The sequence below is a fragment of the Netta rufina genome (assembly GCF_964035555.1).
Source record: "Netta rufina genome assembly, chromosome: 7".
Lineage (NCBI taxonomy): Eukaryota > Metazoa > Chordata > Aves > Anseriformes > Anatidae > Netta > Netta rufina.
This window is the reverse complement of record NC_140130.1, coordinates 20,996,237-21,018,623: the sequence shown is the minus strand read 5'-3', so window position 1 is coordinate 21,018,623 and position 22,387 is coordinate 20,996,237. Positions and strand designations below refer to the sequence as shown.

Sequence of the window (22,387 nt, the reverse complement as noted above, 5' to 3'; positions counted from 1 at the left end):
GTAACTGAGGGTGGAAACCAGGGATTGATACCAGGACTGGAAGTGTCTAACATCAGTGCAAGAAAAACATGGACATAACAGTGTGAGTCTAGCAAAAGGCCATGAAGACAATTAAGGTACTGAAGTATCTGTCATACAAAAAGAGGCTGAGAGAAGAGACAGTTTTGGGGATTCTTATCGATATGTATAAATATCTGACTAGGGGAGAGGGAGTGGGGAGGGGATGTCATAAAGACCATGGAGCAAGGCTCTTTTCAGTGGTGTCCAGTGACAGGACAACAAGCAATGGGCACAAATTACAATACAAAACAAAAGAAAATCCATTTAAACATATATATTTTTTTCTTTTCTATTTTTTTTTTTTTAATCTGTGAGGGTAATTGAATGCTGGAGCATGTTGCCTAGAGGGGTGGTGCAGTCTCCATCTTTGCAGATGTTCAAAACCCCAAAGAACACAGTCTTGAACGACCTATTCTAGTTGGCCTTCTTTGAGCAGAGGACTTGGACTAAATGACCCTTCAAGGGACCAGATAAGCCTACCAACCTCAGCCATTCCATGATTTCCGAACAACTCTGAATTGACTATGAGTTTGAATGAATGACCTGGGCAATGAACCTCCTTAATGCTGCAATAATCATTTATTTTATGGCATTCATGTGCAGAGGTGAACTGCTATTAGAATGCTCTTAAGAGATGGATGCATTTCAGGAGCTGATCTATTTTGGTGCTAAACCTTTTCAGAAGGAAAGGAGCAAATGCAAGTTTTATTTACTGTGTTGCTTTTTTTGCACTAGCCTATATTGGTTTTAAAGAATTTATTGCTAGACAACTTAAATCTCAAATTAAGATCTTAAAATTGGTTTTAAAGAAGTAGGGATTTTTATAGAATAAAAGCCATCAGTGCAATTTGCTGGTTTTATTCAAATCTTTTACTATTTTTGTAGGTTAAGTAGTATGTAACTGTGCTGGCACAGCTGTGTTGATTGCACTGGGCTAGACATAACTGGGTGTGTTCTGCATGCAGTACCCAGAAATCCAACCTGCTGCCTTCCCTGCCTGTGCTACAATGCTGCCCTTACGTGAGACAAGGAAAGGCTAGTTCAGTTCAGAACTAACTGGGTTTATACTTTTTAGTTCTCACTAAACCTCCAAGATGCAACAGTGCTTCAAAAAGCTTATTAGAATATCTCAGAGTTGGGTAAAATGAATGGTGTGATAATGGATAAAGTTCTTACAATCTCAAAGAAAACTCCCATGGCTCTCAACAAAGTTCACATAATTGCTTTGTCATTTGTGCCTGTTTCTGTTAGAATTTCTGAAAAGTCACTCTGAGTAGTCAGAGACAGTGCTTGCAGGCAAGGTGATGGAAACCTAACACCAGAAGATTGATCACCAGGCACACAGACCCAGACCAGATGATTCATTACAGTACTTTACTGTAAAGTACCTGTCAGGTCTGTATCTCAACCTGTAATGTAGTACTGACTTGTTTCTCATATTTATAATGACAAAAACTGTCTGCTTAAATTCTGGATGTGGACTGAAAAGAGTATTTATTCGAAAAGAATAAACCATGAAAACTCTCTGTGTGACAAGTGCTGACTATACAGAAGGTGGCCCCCTCTCTGCACTTATAACATGAAAAGCACCTTAAATGAATACCACTCCAGCTGGTATTGTAGTTTATTTTTATATATGTGAGTATATAGCTATGTATTTTCTATATGTGAGTCAGAATGGTCAAATTGCCCAAACTCTATACAACTTTTTTTTACAGACTTTGTGCTCAGGGAAGATACTATAGGAGGTGCTTACTGCTCTGCTGCTGGCTGCAAGCTGGCAATGTGCTGGGGAAAGGAACAGCTAGTTCCCAGCATAGTGTTACACAGACGAGGCTTAATCTGTACTTGAAAGAGCTGCATAAAACATTGACTTGTCACATTTATGCAGCTACTTAATTTTCCAATCTAGGGCAGTCTGACTGCAAATTACATTTACCTACTGGTTAGTTTGGGCAGCTGTGCTGTCATTTTGGAAGCGCTCTCCTTATTCAGAAAAGAGGGCTGTACTTTACAAACAGAACGTGGAAGCTTTCAAGTTGAGACAAGCCTGGCAGTTTCACTGGCAGTTTGACCAGGAGCAAACAGAACACTTTATGTATCTTGGCATAAACAAGTACTGCCCTTAGTTGTTTTGTTTAAAGCCAGACACACAGGGCAAGAAATGGGGGGGGGGGGGGAGGGGAGGGAGGAAAAGGAAGCAGAGGAGGGTGTTGCAGTCTCCTTGAAATTGTCTATGGTGCAATTTTGCTTTGGGTTTAGGAGTGGCAGAATTGTAAAATAAATATATAATCTGCATATTTAACAAAGTATAAGGCTATAAAAAATAGCCCCAAGCCATGAGAACGCATTAAATTTCATTCTGTGCCTGTAGTATGGATTAAATGTTTTGGCTGTTTTTCCTTACTAAAAACCAAGTGCTGCTTCTGCTGTTGCTGGCTCCAGAGCTCAGCTACCTAATGCCATCATTAGGTAAGAGACAGAACCTTTTGTGGGTGCTTGTGCTGTGCAAGCCTGGCCAGGGAAGTGCCAGGTCTTCTTTCTGGAGGCCTGACAGATTGCCACCCTCAGGATGGTTGAGAAACACAATTTCCACTGCCGCTCTTCACTGACACCTCCCTGGGGAAGAATAGTTGTGGCTTCTTGTGGCGATCCAAGAAAGAGTGACCCAAGGTACAGCAAAGAGTACGCTTCTGGGGAAGGCAGTGGACTTCCAAGTGCATTTGCACTTCCTTCTAAATTAAGTCAAAGTTAAGAATAATTTGTGAAATAATTCTGGACATATTAATCAAATGCTAGCTCCTAGATAATGAACTACTTATAGCCTCCGGTGGATTAGCATAGACTATAAAAAGTGCTACATCAGAGACAAGGAAAGCTTGAAATAGTTTTCATGGCTGTATTGAGTGAAAGCTTAAAATACTTTGTATGAAATAGCTTGTATTTACCATGTAGTACTCATTTTGCTAAAGGTATATATTTCATTTCCCTTTGTTAACAATAAACACTAATTTACGCAACTAAAAGATTAGTGCGAGGATAAATCTCTTATTGGAGATTCATAAGATAAATTCAGATTTTAATTATTGATAACAGCTCAACTTGCTCAAAAGGGGAAGAGTTTTAGAATTCAAAATTTATTGTGTTGCTTTTTCTCTGTGCTCTTAGATGGGTAAAGGGGCTGCTCTACTTCCTATTCATTTTGGCCAGCTACCCCTTCTGATTCTTCCGTGTAAAAATATAGGCAGCATTGCTTTATTTAAGGAAAATATACTATGAGGAAGTGGTTAAATGATGTTCCTACCCTGCTAACAACCCTGTGAGGCTTTCCACATGCACAGTGAATGCTTTTCCCCCTAAATGCCTTTCGACCTCTATGGATGCAGCTGGTGCACACTGCAGCTCTCTCACAGAAGTGCCACTGCTCGTAACAATTAAATTTTAATGGGCCCGTGGAAAGAAAGCCGAGCTGTTCAAATCGGTGCAGGGCTTCGAACTGTGCTGTAGAGAACAGCTGAGATAAAAGGTCAATTATATTAGATAAAGAGCAGCGCAAATCCTCCCGTGAGCGGGCGGGAGGAGCTGATAGCATGAGGCAGCAGTCCCGTGTAAGCGCAATGTACTTTTTATTACGGGCTCGGGTGACGTTTCAGCGTCCCTGCACAGCCCCGCGTCATCCTTCTCCACACATTTATCCCCTTTGAAGAACGCCGCCGCGCCAAGCTTGCCAGCGGCGCCCGCCCGCGGCCTGCACGGCCACCAACGTGAGGGCTCCGCGAGGGCGCCAGCAGCGGGGCCCGGCGGGGGGCGGCCCCGCCGCTCTCTCCGGCGCGATGCGGGCTCCCCCTCCCGAGGCGCCGCGGCCTCGCTCCGTCGAGCCGAGCCCCGGCCGCCCGCCCGGGCACGGCTCTGCGGGTCCCCTTCAGGCGGCCACCGCTGTCCGAGGGGGCCACGGGGCAGAGCCGGCGGCGCCATCCCGCCTGCCCTGGATGGGTTTGGCTCCCGCCGTCCCGCGGGCAGGTGCCCGTCGTGGGACGTGGACGGGGACCGGCGCCCCGCGGGAGCCAGCCGCGGTTCGGCCGTAACCCCCCGCCCCTCGGGGGCACGGCGCTGCCGCCCCGGCCGGGGGAGGGAGCCGGGCGGCGCTGGGCGGCGGCACCGCATGCGCACCAAGCCAGGTGCCTGCCGGCTTGCGAGGAGCCGGCGGCATCGAACGGAGCCCGGTTCCCTCATGGTGCTGTCTCAGGCCGGCGAGGCTGCCGCTGTCCCGGCTGGGACAGACAAGGAGCTGGAGGCGCCGCCGGGGCTGGAGGACGATGCGGGCACGGGGCAGCCCTGCCTGCACCCGGCGGCACCGGGCATGGAGGCGGTGGGCGCCGAAGAGTGCCGCGTTTGCGGCTGCTGCTCGGGCTCGCCCTGGCCGCGCTGTTGCGGGGCACCCGGTGAGGAGGGCGGCAGGGGCAGGGGCTGGGGCTGGTGGCAAGGGGGCAGCGTCCTCCTGGCGGGGCTGCCCGCCCGCGGAGTGACATTGCCGCCGGGACGGAGGAAGAGGAAGCGGCCCCGGGGACCCCGGCTCGCACCGCACCGCACCTGGCAGCCGGCGGGGGCGCGGGGCGAGCGCCTTCGGCCTCACCCTCTTCTTCCTCTCCCCGCTGCCTGCCGCTCCGGGGCGGCCACAGGCGTTGGGGTTCGCTTTTTCTTGTGAAGTGAGGCTGGTTTGGGGTGAATCCAAGCTGCAAGGGTCAGCTTGCAGCGCTGTGCATGTTTTGAGAAGGCGCATCGCTGCCTTCCTGAAAGTAACGGGGAGGGACTCTGCTTACAGCTGTGACTTCCCTGGTAATTCCTACCATACTTTTGTGTGACTGTATTCTTCTTCACTTTGTCAGTCTCTCACTTTACTCTGTTATTTTGAATTGATGAAGCCATAGCTTTAGTGCAAGATGTACAACAACATGTTTTTCTAGGCTCAATGTGGCTGCCTTTTAAAACATAAATGCTAGCTTAAAATAACTTTAAGTCACCTGAAGTACTTAAACATACTTATTTTTTAAGCAACTATGTTGGGGAATAGTTCCTATTAAATATGGACTATAATTAATTTTCCAGTAGAAAATGTATAGAACGGCAATCCTTGTTAAACAGGGAGCTATGGAGAGGCCAGAAGAGATGGCAGACCAGTGAAGTTTACATTAGTACTGAGGCAAAGCTTGGAAAAAACAATATTTGAAACCCCAAGAAACTTGCAGTTAATTTGCGAAAGAACTTTTTTTGTGTGTAATCAGTCTAGCAAAATGTTGAGTCAATGGGTGAACTTTATGAGTCATGCCTGTCTGCATGACCGTGGTTAGTTCATAGGCAGGCTGTTGTGCCCGTGGTGCTTTCCTGTGGTCTGAGAGAACTGTTCTGGTCCTTCTTATGTGAAGAACAGATAACCTTCTCCTGGCTTTCCTGAAGGTCGGGGAGAAACAAGTTCTCACTGACTTCTTTCCCCATGGCCTATCATGCCTCTGCTACCGCTCTTAAGTTTGCATGTATGTAAGAGGTGGTTTGATTTTTTTTTTTCTCAATATATATTTTTCAAGTATAAAAGATGTTGGAAAGCATGGCATTAAAATGCAAAGAGAATTTGCACAGATGATTTCGTGCAGTGGGAGGCATTTGACTAGGACTTGAAACAGGAGTGGAAGATCGTTTGAAAGCTTTATTCGTGGACATAGCCAAGGAATGAAACTGGAAGGCCAAGTCTAAAATCTATAGCCACTCAGAAGAGAGGATGGGTACTACTTGAAACTTTTTCAGACAGCAACACTTTTTGTTAAAAGTGTGAGTGCTTGAGTGTCTTGATGGCATGGGATTAGCATTTGGAGGCCTATCATTCTGCGGGATGGGAATGTTATCTTAACCGTACTTTGTCTTAGGACATGTTTTGAAACAAGTACTTTAGAACTGCAGTTCTTGTTTTTGGTGGAGGAACTTGCACCATTTTATTTTTAAAAGGAAATAAAACTCTCTCATTGTGTTGAGCATATGCTTTGGCAATATGAAACAATGGTTTAAATTCTAGTATTACAAGATGTCCTTTCTGGTAGGTTAGGTGTATTGGGCAGCTTACAGAAATGAATTCCTTTTGGTTTTTCTTTTAATCCAAAGCTTAATTCTGGGTGTAAGATCCTTTTAGCTTGCTTTGCTGTAATTTGACTGGTTTTCCATTTCAACACTTCCATTATTTAGATTGGCTTCATTCTGTAGTAATCAGGCAAGCTATCGTGCCTGAAATAAGATAATAGCTCTGTTTGTGCTGTGTTCTCCTGTAAGCCAGCCTGCATTTGGATTTCCCATTTTGCTCATTGGCCAGTTTGATTCCCCTTGCTTTAATATTAGTGACTTTGTTGATTTTGTATTTCTTTTGCATGACTGCATGGATTAGGACATTATGTAATTCACTAACATTTTTTAAATCTGCTCTGTGTGATGGTTGGTAGACGTCCACGACCTGTGTTGGTTAGTGGCAATTTTAATAGTTCCTTTTATGTGAGTGACTGTTGCTAAATAGAAATATTTCTATCTAGTAGAAACTGCCATTCATTTTCAGCTGTTGTGTAGCTATATTTCTTGAAAAGTAGGCCTTCTGCCTATTTTAAATCCTGTTTGCTGTTGTAAAGCCTGGGTCTTTAGAGCTGTTAAAGCAGGAACCAATGCTGTACCGAATTGTCAGCCCACAGTTACAGCTCTGAGGCAGTAAGAAAAAGGCCCTTAGTCTTGAGAGCTGATCTCAGGGAGGATCAAAATGGTTTGTGACAAGTTCTGTTAATTAACAAAAAAACAAAACAAAACAAAAAACAACCTTCAAAACCATATGTAGTTGCTAAGCAACTCACAGCAGTGCCCTGCTGATAATGCTTCAAGGGATCCGCGAGGCTCTGTGGCTGCTGCGCTGTGTGCTATGAGGCATCCTTTTATCAAAACACCGCTTTGTGGATGTGGAGTTCGCTGTTATCTTTAGAGGGTGTTGTAGAAGAAAGGGCAACCCCCGATATTTTAAGCAGACACAAAGAAAAAATATAGTGAGGTAACATCCCGCTCTGATCTCGAGAGAGGTTCTTTTCCATGGCTTTCACCTCTGAGTTTGGTGGCAGGACTGTTCCTCTTATGCAGCAAGTAATATTGGGGGAGGAAAAAAATATATCTGGTTTCTTTGGAGACAGCGTTGAGGTCAGCAGAGGCTCACTCTCTCTGTTTGCTTTCACTTTTTATATTTTCTTTTTATAGTAGAGGGTGGAGAAGATGGGTGGAACGAGGAAGAGTATGTCACTGAAGTGAAGTAGGCCTGAAGCAAGCTTGAATAGAAGCCATTAGACTTAGGAACTGCTTCAGGAGGAGTAAGTCTGATAGATAAGTGTAATCAAAGGTGAAGCTAAGGTCTTCATGGAAGTTTTATAGTTACCAGTACTTTGTAGGAGGCCAAAGGTGTTTTAAAGCTAAGCACCTTCATTTCTTCCAGTTTAAAATGCTTGATATTTATTTGAATAAAATACTTATATAATATCTTGCTGAAAGAATCTAAAACTCCTGTAGTTCTAGATCAAATTTAGGGTCATCTAGCTGTAAAATACATGTGAGGTATAACAGAAGTGTGGTTCTTTATGCAGTTTTTACCTGTACGTGTATGTGAGAAAGGAAACTGAATTGTTGCTTAGGAACCTTAATTCACTTATTCAATAATCCAGTAATGCCCTGATAATGAGTTTTGGTATTTCATAATCTGACCATGGCCCATTTTGCAGTCAGTTTTATTTAGTGACCATGGGCGGTAGTCAGAATTGCACAACTAGTCCTGTAATGGATATCCCAAGGTGCAGTCATGCCTCAAAGAAACCTGCTAACTGACATACGACTATGAGAAATGTAGGAATAGTTTTGCATCCAAAGTGTTTTATCTTTTATCTCCAGTTTTAAGGAAAAAAGGGCTGTGGTGATCAGTGAAACATACTTTCAAGGTAGGTCTGGTAAATAAATGTGGTATTTGCATTTGTTTCTTTTGCTTACCTCTGTGTACTGCAAGAATGGCTACAAATGTACACAGCACTACAGTATGTAAAGACATCTAAAACAAATCCACTGATAGCTGGACAGATCAGTACTAACTGGAGTTTTATCTGTTGCAGGAACAAAGAAGAAAGCTGCCTGTCCAGGACTTGGTCTTTTTTATACCTTACTGTCTGCCTTCCTTTTCTCAGTGGCCTCTTTATTCCTTAAAAAGATAGAAGATGTACATTCAGTGGAAGTGAGTGCATTTCGATGCATTTTCCAAATGGCATTTGTTCTTCCTGGTTTAATATACTACAAGTAAGTGTAGAAAAAATATAAAGTTATTTATTAAAAGTAGATATTGGAACTATCACTCAATAATTTGGATCTTAAATCAGATTGTGATATTATTGTTAATCTGACTTTGTATGCCTAACTGTGTTGTTTTGGATTAATTGATAATTTCTTATTTCAATTCAGAAAACTGAAAATCTTTCACTCCCTGAAATGTAGAAATTAATTCATGGAAGACCAATACATCTAATGTAAACTCTGTAGAAGTGTTGTTAAAAATAGGAGATAATTTGTTGATAATTTTGGGGTTATTTGCAAGCACAAAATTAATACTAGAATAGGTTCCTGACATTAAATGTGATTGGCATGTGGTGGTGGAAATAAACGGCTCCGTGATCAAACGTTTAAGTGTTTTGATGTTTGAGATACGTCCCTCATTTGGGAAGTTTTGTACGATAATGTCATTGGCTTGCTTATATCATGACCAGCATCTGTTTATATTTTAATGTGACACTCTTGTTTTTCTTAATTTTCAGAACAGGGTTTTTGGGACCAAAAGGTAAAAGAATTTTTCTTTTCTTCCGAGGACTCCTTGGCTCTAGTGCAATGATTCTTCTCTACTATGCTTTCCAAGTAATGCCTCTAGCTGATGCCACAGTTATAACTTTTAGCAGTCCTGTTTTTACATCGTTGCTGGCATGGATCTTTCTCAAAGAGAAATACAGTATTTGGGATCTTCTGTTTACCCTCTTCACAATCACTGGAGTGGTTCTTATTGCCAGACCACCATTTCTGTTTGGGTCGAACGTTACGGGGATTGAAGGAAGTTACGCAGATCATCTTAAAGGAACTATTGCAGCAATTGCAAGCACAGTGTCATCAGCTTCAACTTTTGTTATACTCAGAAAGGTGGGAAAATCTGTGCATTATTTTTTGTCAATTTGGTATTATGCAGTCATTGGTTTAATTGGATGTGTTATAGCATTGTTTGTTATGAATGAATGGCGTTTACCATATTGTGGTAAAGACAGAATTTTTCTAATATTGATAGGCTTATTAGGATTAGGGGGTCAGATATTTCTCACAAAAGCATTACAGATAGAGAAAGCTGGACCCGTAGCCATAATGAAAACAATGGATGTGGTGTTTGCTTTTATTTTACAGATTCTTTTTCTCAATCATCTACCAACTTGGTGGACTGTGGGTGGTGCTCTTTGCGTAGTAGCTAGTAGTTCTGGAACTGCCATTCGTAAGTGGCGGCAAAGCTCAAAAAAAGCTAAACAAAATGAAATCTAACTACACAGACACTGTTTCATTACAGAAATGAGCAATCTTGAAATATATAAAATATTTATTTCTATTTATTTTAAATATTTCATGAAACTATAGTATCAAACTATACCTGATAAAAGTTGATTTTTTAAAAACAAAAAAGAAAATGCTTTAACAACTGATTAGGTATATGCTTTTTTTCTTATATTTAGGCATGCAAATATATGAAGTAGGAAGATATTTAAAGGTTGCTTGCTTTCCATCTAAACTGGACAACAGTAGCTGGACTTTTATTTTCCTAAACTTCATGTACCTACTTCTCTACTTTTTAGATCCTTTCTCTACTCTGAGCTGTGAAAATAGAATTCTCCAAAGCTTATTTGGTACTATCCTGTGCTTGATTACCAGAGGGATTGCAATGCAAAGAAGTTAGAAGGAAATAAAGAATTTTAATCCTAAAAACAGTCAACTTTTTTAGAACAGATAAAGCTTGCACTCTTACAAGCTTTGTAATTTATTTTCACAAAACAGAAACCAAATATGTAGGGATTTATTTAACATAATTCTAAAAGAACAAAGGATATTTCATCTTTCCAAGTCATGTCAAGGGAAATAATTTTTGATAGTTAATTTTTCAGATTTGCTTACTTTTTAAAAAAGCAAAAAGTTTATATGTGCTTTACAGACAATGAGACAATGTAATCCCTCTCTTTTAATATAATGTTCTCAGTAAATATGACTGTAGTTGCTGTAGTCTCAGGAGAGACAACAGTTAGCTATATACCACTGGTAAATTAGTAATTTCTTGTGGTATGGAATGTTATGCTGTAGCTGCACTTTTCTTTATTCTATGCAAAAGATTATATTTTTTGGATATTTAATATAGGTTATTTTAAATGCTACTTAAGACTGATTTGTTTAAATTATTCTGTACAAAATTCTTTATGAGACCAAGTTTGTTTTCTTGGCCTTCATAAAGTTAGCAAATGCTTTAATGTAAATACTCCTGTTTCATGAGAGTTTACAAGAGAATGCAGACAAATTGAGGTCTCACAGAAAATGCAGATTCGCCAAGGTTGTAGCAAAGGTTTTATAGAACAGGTTTGTGGAGAGTTTAGTTTGGTGGGAGGGTGGAGCTATGCATATGTATCTGACGCACGCTGTAACAGGCAGTGCTAGCGGGTAGCTTCAGCCCCATTTCTCCAGCTGGCCTTTTTAAATCTGCACTTGGTCCTTTCTCTTATGCAGTTTTTCATTTTGATGCTTTTATCAGGATAGTGACAAATACTAAGGAAAAAAGCTTGTTATTGATCTCAATGTCCCTCCTATTTGAGAAGGAATACATGTTTAGTGTAAGGTAGGGGTGTTTTCCCAAATGAATTCTTGTGTATTTTTGAGTCATGTTTCAGTAGTCCTTAAATAAAAATTTAAGTTGTATCTTTATATGATCCTTTGCATCACAAGGCGTTCCAGATATTTATTTACGCACTTCCATGTCTTCTAAAGGAGCATGTTGTAGCCAATAAACAATTGCATCCTGCAGAGCAGTTCTGGGAGAGTTGAGTCCTGAAGAAGTGGAATGTGTATGGTACTTTGGGATGTATTTAGATAAGAGGAGCTATCTTTGTGCAAGATTCTGTACTTAAACCAACACCCTGAATCTACATATGTTTATGGACACAAGCAGATTCCATCCTCGTGATCAAATCAGTTTCTGTGTATGGCTGTCTGATCTCTGTTTCTCCTGACAGCTGAAGTTCAGCTACTCCTGACGTGGTCAGGAATAGTATGAAACTTGCTTTCACATCTCTTTAAAACATGGTCTAATAATAAAACTTCCAGTTTAGCCCTCATTTTACTTAATACTTGAAATTGTAGACTGGGATTCTTTCTTCTGCTGCTCAGCCATCACTGCCATTGAGTAACACCTTTCAAGGGAGGAACAGAAAATAGACTGCATTTTTTTTACTGCTTCACTTCATGTTTATATACATGTGTTTATACATTAACACTCATAAAGGTGCAGTTCCAAAGCAGTTCGGATTGATGTAAATTTGAGTTGTCAGCTAGTCTTGGTTCCTCCCATTGGTTTGGTGGTTATGTGGTGAGCTGCTTCAGCTGAGTAACTTTTTTGTAGGGTTGTTGCAGAGAGCAAAACCAGAGTGTCCTGAAGTTGATCATTATGTCAAAACACCAGGAAGGGGAGTTAGCCAGCAGTTTAAATTGCAGTGTGTGAATGCTACATCGCCATTACAGACTAAAATAAGCTTATATTGAAAAATCTTTAGCTCATGTGATTTCAATAGTTACAAATCTTATTTACACATAGTTGAGAACACGCTACTGAAGAAAGGACTATTTTCTTGCACTAGGCATTTATGTAAGTGCAGAAAATAAGCTGACCTAAAGTCAGTAACTTGGCATAGTAATTGGTAATTCTTTTTCTTGAGTTGGTAGCCCGGAATAGAATGAAATTATGCAAAAGGCCAAGGATTTTTCTTTTTTTGTAATTGAAGGTTTGGTGTTTTTTACAATGCCTAGTAAGATGGTCAAATTCTCTTCTTCCCTCCCCTGCCCCAAGCTTACTGTTTGAGAATCTGAAATGAAATTGGCTGAGCCTTTATTATTTCAGACCAGTTTTCCTATTTTTCCTTTCCTCTGATGCGTTTTTTTCCCCCAGTTTTCATACAGCAAGTTCCTCAGGGTCAAATGTTACTTTTTTCGAAGCTTTATGTCAGAAATATATTACTAATATTCATCACCTCTGTCTTATGATCTTTACAGTATTTATGTTCGATAAATGTGCTTTCCTAATAGGAAGCTTTTCCTTTGTAATACGATGGAATATTGTTGCATTGTAACTGCTGTTCTATAAAGTTACTCTGGAATTACAACTTAATTAATTCAACATACTGATTTCAGTGGATCTTGAATATAGAAATAAGTAATTACCGGTTGTTTTGCACATAAACACAGTGTTAAAAGATTTAGTTGTTACTGATTAATCACAAGCATGTTTTTATGCTCTTTACTATGCAAATCACTGTAATCATCTATTGTCTTCAGTGAGACTTTACAGCCTTAAAGCCTTATGTACCTGACTCTTACACAAAGCTGGTATCTGAAAAAGCTGTGTATTGTCACTGTGCAGCAGCCAGTTTCAGGTTAAGCTGGTTGTCAAGGTATGCTCTAAAAGCCCTCAAGGTATTTGTACACTAAGAATATGACAAGTTCATTGTGTGGACAAGTGCATTAAAATGGATTTCTTGCATTTGTCAAACACCAGACATGAAGCAACCTCAGCATAACAGCGTTGGTGAAATAACTAATTCAATGTGCTATCTTTCTTCTGAAACTAGGCTATTTTCCCATTCCAAAAGCTGTTCTAAGGTGGATCTTCCTGTATTTGGTAACAATAAGATGGGTAACACATATTTGACCATCATTTAGTATGAAAACACTGCTACCCCGCTAATTTTCTCTTCCTTGAAGAGCTCTGTTCAGGAGCTGTCTCTTGGTGGAAAGCTTATTTCTAAAGAGACCGCATCCTAAAAAGTTATTTCCTTGCTAATTGGCAGTGATCAACCATGAAGAATCTGTTTTCCAGTTCTCTGTTAACCAGTGTAGGCTCATTTGTCATCAATTCCACAAGGACAGTAGAAGCACGATCTCTGCCTATATGTGTATTCAGGGTTCATAATGCTGACAGATGTGCAGCACTGATTTGAGTAGGACTTTGTAGTTACCAATAGAATGTTCTCGTGGTCATAACTGCCTGTCCATCCAAAGAAAAGTTGTGGCTTTATGTTCCTGCAGATGCAGGTAACTTTGGGACAAAACGTACATGTTTCTATAAATCAGTGATGGTAGCACTTCTGTGTATCAGAATGAGCAATTTCATATTTTATGTGAACTGTCATTTGACAAAAATGAGGTATAAATACCCTCAGCATTAATTAACAGATTTTTACCGTGTCCTATATATTGTTAAATATATGTTAAATGATATGTTTTGTAGAATTTACTGGCTTTGTTATGTAGTACTATATTTTTATAGATACTTCTTACATATCAAAATGTCAAGAATATTTTCATACGAGATTTATATTCATCATTGCTAATAAAATGAACTTGAATTAATCTCTGGCTTTGCATTGATTAGTAGAACATACTTGAATGTAGTGATCATAAAAGCTTTGTGAAAGAATTGTTAATGAAGGAGTCCCTATTAAATATGAACATATGCCTCAAATCTTGCTACTACTTCTTAGCATGCTGTGTCACTGTTAATGCCTTAAAAACAAACTGTGGGCAGAAAGAAGCTCCATCAGCTTTCTCCATACGGTAATATCTTAACTGGAAAAACTGGCATGGGTGGGTCAGTGAAGTTGTATTTTCCAGTGTTCAAGTGGCAGTTTATTTTTTTCTTCCTCTGTATGCATCTTGATTTGAATTCAAGTCTTGTCCCTTCCATCAAGTGGTAATACTTAATTCATCCCAGTACTTCCCATTATCTACTATTTCAATAATTAACTTCTCACCAAGGAGGAAAAAGCAGAAGAAAAAATGATTATCTCATTTGCAAAATTGCCACCATTGTTAAACATGACAAAAGGATTGTAGGTTTTTTTTTTTTTGTTGTTTTGTTTTGTTTTGTTTTGTTTTCATTTTTATTCTAACAAATTCCTCCTACAATAGCATCTGGTTGTGTAAGAGCAGAAGATAGCAGAAGTGCACAAGGGCATTTGCCTGCCTGAGAGTTTTGTCCATGTAATGAATCTTTATTTCTGTATGTCACTTGACATTGCAGAGGGGAAAATAGAAGAGGGAAGACAAGTTCCATAATGCAGAATTACTAGTAGTAATTTTCTGTCCAGCCAGCACCCTCTTCTTCACTATATATACACAAAATTATACACTGTAAGATGACTTGACACCATTTGTTTCTTGGACTGTAAAGGAACAGCAACGGTCTTCCATGAGGGCTTACTGTAGCAGGTGTAAGCAGAAGACTGCTTGTGAAAGAATTTTGTAGAGAAGCTCTGCAATTTTATCTTGGAAATTCTGTAGGCTTCGGGGGTCAATTTATATATATATATATATATACACACACATATATATACACTATATAGAAATTCAAGATTCAAGGGAAAGAGGAAAAAGAGTTTTCAATAAACAACATTTTAAACCCTCCATATTTTATTTGCAATCTGATAGTCACATATCCCATTAAGTCATAAGGGCTATTATGAAATATTAAGACTTTTACAGCAAGACTCTTAAAACAAAATTCTAGAATTATGTCTACACATTCCATGAGAAAGGATCCCAGTTATTACTTGGAAAACAAACTTGGCTGAAGTTACAAAATATTTAAGAGGGTAACTCAGGTGTCTCTTTGTAGATCAAATAAAGCATTCTTAGAAGCGTTAGAAGGAGGTTATACAATATACAGATTGACCATTGAAATAGGTTCCAGTTGGTTCTTCTGTTTTCTCAATTAACTTTGTATTGAATTTTATTTTCTGACACTGTGGAGTAAAGTTCCTATGTTATTCTGTAAATTAGGAGTAATTTCTGGGAGGGATAATAAGAAACTACTATGTCATCTGAGCTTAAATATTGAGCAAAGGGAAAGAGAAATTTCAGTTATTGCACTGCTGGTATAAAGTGATTCTGGGCTCTGTGTGAAAGGCAGTTGGAAAGAAAACTCATGTTTTCTGGCCTGCAAGTATCAAGTTAATTTTTCCTGGGTACTGTGGCTGTTCTGTCAGTAGGTGGGGCTCTATTTCTTAATTTATTCTTTAGCACCTAAGATTAAATCATGTTAAAAACTCAAACCTACAATTTTAGACAATAAAAGTTTCCATGCAGTGTGATGTACACAATGTTAAGTAAATATCATTACTAATACTGGATTTTTCTGAGTATTGTACTATTTGTATATCTAGAATATGTCTTAAGTGTTCTTAAAAAAAGGAGGATAGGGGACAAGTACATTCTCCCACTGAAATTCTTTAGGAGTAATGTTTGATGGGTTCATCTGAGTTTAGAATAATTCTAGTTTTGCATGAAAGTAGAGCAGGTATGCTGTCTGAGCAGTTGACAAGCATGTTGTACCTACTGCCCTGTTTTTCTTCTGTTTAGGGGGGTTGCAGAAACATTGCCTGTTTGGCCATGACTTTTACTGGGGAGACAGGGACAGGGAGTGACACCTACGAGGTTCCCAAGCAGGTTCTCCAATGTGGGTGCTCAGGCAGAGTATGTGCATCTCTTTGCTCCTAATCTCCAGGGCCCCACTGCCAAACGTTTCTGAAGTCAGGGATCTCCAGGAGCTGCTACGCTGGTAGCTCTGGCACAGGAGGATAGACAGGACCAGGTCTGCTGGACGAGTCTTGTTGTCAGACCCACTGATCGAATGGAAAAGTCAGGCAAGCTTCTGAGCACAGCAGCACAATGCTTGAAGCATAGTTGATTTCAGGAACAATTGTTCCAACTTCAACTTAATTAAAGGCAGGGAAATATTAGGAAGAGAGGAGGCGATACATTTAACTGCTCTGAGCTAGGAAAAATACTCGTCAATCTGCTTTCCATTGAAAGGTTAGCTGGAGGATTTTTTGCTGGGGTTAGCTGGCACTAGTAGGTGTTCTATTTAATAGGAAGTGCTGTAAAGCTTTGGGAAAGCTAAGGAACGTTAAAGGAGAGATTTTTTTTAATATAACTTGGAAAGGTTATGTGGCAAATCCCTTTTCTTTCATATAAAGTGCAGTGTGAGTCAGATACTAATGTTTATTTTATACTTTCCATTTGTAATTTATTTCATAAACCAAATGTTGCTTTACATTACTGTGTAAGCTGTTCAGCCACTATCACGTCCTGATCAGGAAGTGGAAGAAAAAGTAGTATACTTTTCAAAAGTAATCCTGATTGTGTGCTGCTTTTGCTCTACCAGAAATATTTTATGCCAACCAGTGCCTTGTAATAGATGTATTCAATTTCTTCATTAAACATATTTATATGGTGTGAATGAGTCTCTGCTTTCTGCTATTTGTAGTAATGTATGTAGGAAGTCCATATGAAAACACTTAGCCGATGTTCTTCACTCTTGCCATATGGCAAAACATTTCTTCATTATTAAAAACGGGGAATGACAAAGAAATGCTACAATCCAAAATCTCCTGTGGGAGGGTTACAAATAGCAAGGTAGGCTTTCCTGTCCCAGAAGCCTGGTTTGCTCATGTTGTTCATCTTGCTATTCTGCTTCCCTTGCAGAAACCACACAGTTGTATTTCCCCTGCAATTCATTAGTTCTTAATCTGAAATAAAAAACAGGTAGCTGATTGCAATTTATGATGTTACGAACGCAGTTAGGCTATGTTGTATTTTTAGGGAAGGCGGGTGTGAAATTAACTTTTTTTTTTTTTTTAAAGATAAGGAAACTGTAGGAATTAAGGATTAACCATATTTCCTGCATCAACAGAACTGTCAAATATTAATGCAAGTTTCTATTGCACATCATTTTGACAGACACACCTTTAGAGAACAGCCTGCTCTGTCTCATCTTCACTAGGAAGGGTTGTGGGGAGAAAGAAGGGAAAGGAAAAGTCAGGGAAAATCTTTGTTCTTTCAGTGGCAGCTCTCTGTAGCAAAGCCCTCGTGATGAGCTCTGTCTGTCTCACTGGGTACAGATTTAGGGAAGAAAAGGAACAGTTTGTTCTCTTCTGATTATATAAGAATACCCTTGACAGTGTGTTGCTTACTTCAGATTACAACTCTTATCCCAGGATTAGAATGGAAGAAAATAAAAAAGCTAGTGTTAAACACTTTTTTTTTTTTTCTTTAATATGCCTTTCTTGAAACCTGGAAACCTTGGTTTCTAGGCAGTGGGTGTTATTTTATGTTAGCCTGTAACATTCTAGACGTCATAGTTTTGCTCAACAAACTTGTACACTGTTTTCCTCGAGGGGAATATTCTTGGCAATTTGATTTAGCTCTTTCAAATTTTCTAGAGGACACTTGTCTTTCCAAGTTCTGTGCTTCCACAGACATTTTGTAATGTTTTTCTAATGTGCCTTTAGTCTCCTGTTATTGGATATTTAGAGCTTCATTTCAGGATTGAAAGCACTTTTCTACAGTCTTTGTTGATCAATTTTTGAGAGAAAACAGATGTCCTCTTTCATATGTACACTTAAAAATATCTTCCAGATAGGTAATTAAAGAAAAATCATTGTCCACATTTAATTTCCCTCATTTAAGTCTTGGTGTATTAGGAACTCCTTGACAGAGGCATGCAGAATTAAGCTGCATTTTTTAACATGCAGCCTAGTTCTTCTCTTGAAGTAAAGGGATCTTTTTAGACCCCCTGAATTTTATAGAGATCATACCGTGCTTTCATACAACTTCCTCTAAAGTACGCTGGCCGCCTACAGCTTCTGAGCTGTGCTCACTGTTATCTGTCAGAGGTGAAAGTGAGGGCAAGGTTTTGTGTCCTCCAGGGAAAGGGAGAATTGTGTGTGCAGAGTTTTCAGGGTTCTAAAGCTGCTGGTGTAGTCCTGAGCTTGTGTTTAGTTTTATTCTTTGCTTAATGTCTTTACCTGTCAATTTTGGTTTTGCAACTTTCGTGGTAATTTCATGTGCATGTATATTTATGTGTTACCATGCTTTGAGGAATTTTTGGCCAGATTGTTCAGGATTTTCAGTATTAGTTGTCTAATAACAGCATGTATATATTTTCTTAGCCATAGCATATGATTCAAGATGTAATTAGTGCCCCAGTATTACAGTGTAAGAACATGTCCATAAAACACAGTGTATGGCTGTTTTGATGAAAGGAAATTTGGAGATATTGCTTTTATAAACCTGAAAGCTGCAGAGCAGATGTGGAAGAATTACTGCAAGGAATCTCAGCTGGCATATAAAACAGAAGCTGAAGTTTATTTTATTTTTATTATAGAAGAAAGAACACTTTACAAAGGTTCTGTTCTCTTTAAGATTACACAGATCTGAGTTGTTCAGGACTAGCTATGAAATTACGTGCACTGATGTGGCACTTAATGGAACAAGGCAACTTTTTTTTTTTTTTTTCTTTAAATAGTTAGTACAAGAAGTTCACACATTGATTGAAAAATGCATATTTTTAGAATTTACAGTAATTTTAATAATGTTCCCCATCCATCAAGAAGGATGTAATAGATATTGAAAAGTTCATGTCCTTTTTTAATTCTGCAAGAAATGAGCAGAATAGTAATTACACTTTTTGCAGTCTGACTGTCTGGCTACGTTGATGGAAAGTCCTGGTCATACATACTCATTTCTGAATAACCATTAAGTTAACCACAAGTACTCCCATACTTTCACATTTTCAACACCTAATCAGCCAACCTGAATTTGTAGAAAACAGTATTATTTACTTGTCTTTTATTGATCTCAGTAAAACATTGAAGTGCCAACCAGGATAAAACATGGGTTTTATGGCAGTGCTGAAAGATTTTTCTCTCTTTATTTTCTTTTTCAACAAATTAATAATTGTAATGCTACACTAGAATTGCAGAAAAGTGTGAAGTGCTTTTCATGTCCTTTCAGAACAATTTGGGCAGTTAATGGACTTACTTGCTTTTCATAAATCTAAATTTAGACCAATATGATTGTTACTTTTTATTCTATTGTTAGCACTTCTAAAAAAATGGTATGGTGAAACCAAATCAATAAATAATAGGTTTCCACATGCATCTTTTATGCCTCTAAGTACCCAAGAAATTGCAATGAACTTATGCACCAATCAGCTGCTGCAGGTGGTGTCACTGTGTTGCTGGGGCAGTCACAGCTGCAGGAACTTAATCTAAAAAGTGGATTGCTTAAGTGTAACATCACAGAAAGTAGTCTTCCATCGCTGATGGAGAAGACGGATACCACCTGTCAGATGTTTATTTTGTCCAGAGTTCCCATGTGCTAGCAAATGCCAACCAAAGCTGCCACAAAAACAAACAACCAAGAAATAATTGGTTGCACATTTGGCTATCTCAATAGTCCAATCCTATGCTTTCTCAGTAAAATTGATACAGTTTTAGTTTTGCCAAGCTGCAATAAACTAACTGCTTAAATACACGTTTTGAATCTACCTCAGTTTGATTGTTTTAAAGGAGAAAAACAATAGCAATGCCTTCTCACTCAGGAGCTACACTGGAAAAAGACACATGAGGGGCTGGGCTCCTCAAGTGCTGCATCGTGCACGCAAACCCGCCTTGGTTTCCTGAGCACCATGTGTGTTATGCTCTGGGTTTGGAAGCTCTCCGTGCATGACAAAATGGGGGATTCCAAAATGCAGAGTGATGAGGGGGAAACTGGCTAGCATTAGGCGAACTCCATGTAAAATGGAGTTTCCAAGTCGCACGGTGGAGACTGAGGACTCAGCTTACCTCATGAAGGGCTCCCTCACTTTCAACTCCCCTTTATTTGTAATTAATTCCTTACAAATTTACTTTCTTTTACTTCCTTTTGTCCTCTTCAGACACTTTTGTTAACATCCATACATATCCCCGTGTTTGTAATGCCTCTTTTTCTAGAATATTAGTTCCCCCAAAGCTTTGTGTGCTCATATTCCTGAACACACCTGCTTTCTCAATGTAATGGCAGTGTTAGCAGTCATTCAGCCAACCAGGGCATTAGTAGCAGATCAAAGTGCCTTACACATAGGGTCATTCCTCAGAAAGTGTAAAGTGCCTTCTTGAAAGTACTGAGCTCAGGTAGGAGAATATGATAAATATGAAGCAAACGCATGATGAAGACATTCAGAGTATGGATTTTCAGAAAAATGCTTTGCACCAGATTGAACAGCCAAACCTGCCAGTTATTTTTATTTAAACTCTATCCTAATTCATAAAAATGATACAAAAGCTTGTTAAGATAACTCTGGTACATTTAGACTTTATTGCATAATACTTATTGTCCCAGCCTCAATATTAGAACAGGTTATGCAAAGCTCTGCCTTGACGTTTACTTGCAGGATATGACAAGCTCTCACTACGTTGTGTACATCAAAATTATATAGAGCTTTGATCCATCCTGTGGACTTTGAATGACTGCATTTCCAGCAATCTGAGTTATTGGAGAGGTGGAAGGAACATATATTTATATGTTATATATATATGTACATACACACACATACACATGTAACATCTATCTATCATGACTAGAGTTGGGTAATGCCCACGTTAGTGCTGTGGAACAGTTATCAGTTTCTGTGAGACACACTTTCATTTTGATATTACTAATTTCAAGAAGGTCGTGTATTATACACGTGTCAAATACCCTATTTTGATGTGAAGATTGCATAGTGTTAGCAAATAGGAATTGCTTTTTTCAAGTATTCAAATTTATAAAGGATTTCTCTTAGTCGTGAGCTGATAAAGTTTCATTTACAGGCATGTCCTTTAAGAACAGCTGGAGAAGAAACAGACACAAAATGTTTGATAACATTGAACTTTGTGTGTATGTACAATAAATACATAACTGTGGCCTTATTTAGCTGTAGTATGGGCAAGTTTTCTGTAGCACAAAAAACAAGTTATGCTAGTGATGTATAGCATCAGATAACACAATTAAGTCCTATGAGAACAACAGCCTATTGGAAAAGGCAACAAAACTCCTGGCAGTTTACAGAATTCCATCCCCATTTCCTCCATGTTATTAATCATTAAATTTCTATACGTGCATGGATCTGTATCTGTGCAAAGGAACAAGTTTGGGGAAATTTCAAAGGAAAGCACTACAAGATTTTGAGATATACTTTTTACATAGTGGGCACTTTGAATAATCCAATATGAAGTAGCTGAACATTAAGAAGAGCAGAAGTACTAACTCTGAATTTTTAAACTAATTTTAAAAAATATTTTATAGCTTTAACAGTTCTGGCTGGTTACATAAGCAAATTGTTGCATTGGTTCTTGAATTTGCTCTAATATACACTATGGCAGGTTGCCAATAAAGGATCTGAATACTAAATTGGCCTTGTAGACTGGTTGTTGTTTAGACATGGGCATTAAAGAAAATGGTTTTATAATAGAGATTTTATAATTTATTATATGAATAACATATTGTCCTGGCTGCTTGTTTAAAGTGATGACAGAGCACTGGCAAGTTAGCTCACTTGTTGGTTTCTGACAAATCCCTGCATACAATAATGATTTTGTATCCAAAGTAAAGGCATAATTAGGAGTTGTTAAAAGAACTGCCTTCTGTTAAAACTCCTTTGAAATTGTAAATCAGGAGGAAAAAGCCTAAAAATAAAATAATGTTCAACAGGATTAGTCAGGTGAACTTGAACAGTAAATGGGATTGCACAAAGATAGATGAATCTCATTAGCTTTGACAAATCAGGCTTTATTGTTTGGATGCTCAGGACAATAGTCCATCCTGGTTGAAACGTGCAATTTCATTCAAGAAACAACACATTTTATAATTACTAATTTATCAAAGACTTTCCTGTGCACTTGAGAAACTTTAAATCTGAGACTGTACGAGGAAGCAATAAAGCAGCCATCTCAATACTGAAGATTTTCATTATGGCTGTATAATTTGGCCTGGAATGTCAGTGTTGATTACTTACTACTGCAATATTGCCAATTTTTATATACTATTTTTGACCCCCAAGTTCTCATAGATTAATCCATTCATCAATATGAATTTTATATCTTTTGTTTTTAGGAAAGATTTACAGAAAATTATGATGTAATGC

At 39.0% G+C, this 22,387-nt stretch overlaps 1 protein-coding gene across 1 annotated transcript; it reads left to right on the top strand.

Moving 5' to 3' along the window:
* Positions 1-4,222: 4,222 nt before the first annotated feature.
* SLC35G1 (solute carrier family 35 member G1) lies at positions 4,223-13,869 on the top strand (the record flags this gene model as incomplete). The annotated part of the gene is made up of 3 exons (XM_084289985.1): positions 4,223-4,502; positions 8,226-8,406; positions 8,919-13,869. 3 exons carry the CDS (start codon positions 4,223-4,225, stop codon positions 9,676-9,678), a joined length of 1,221 nt encoding a protein of 406 aa, XP_084146111.1. The 3' UTR covers positions 9,679-13,869.
* Between the last annotated feature and the right edge of the window lie 8,518 nt (positions 13,870-22,387).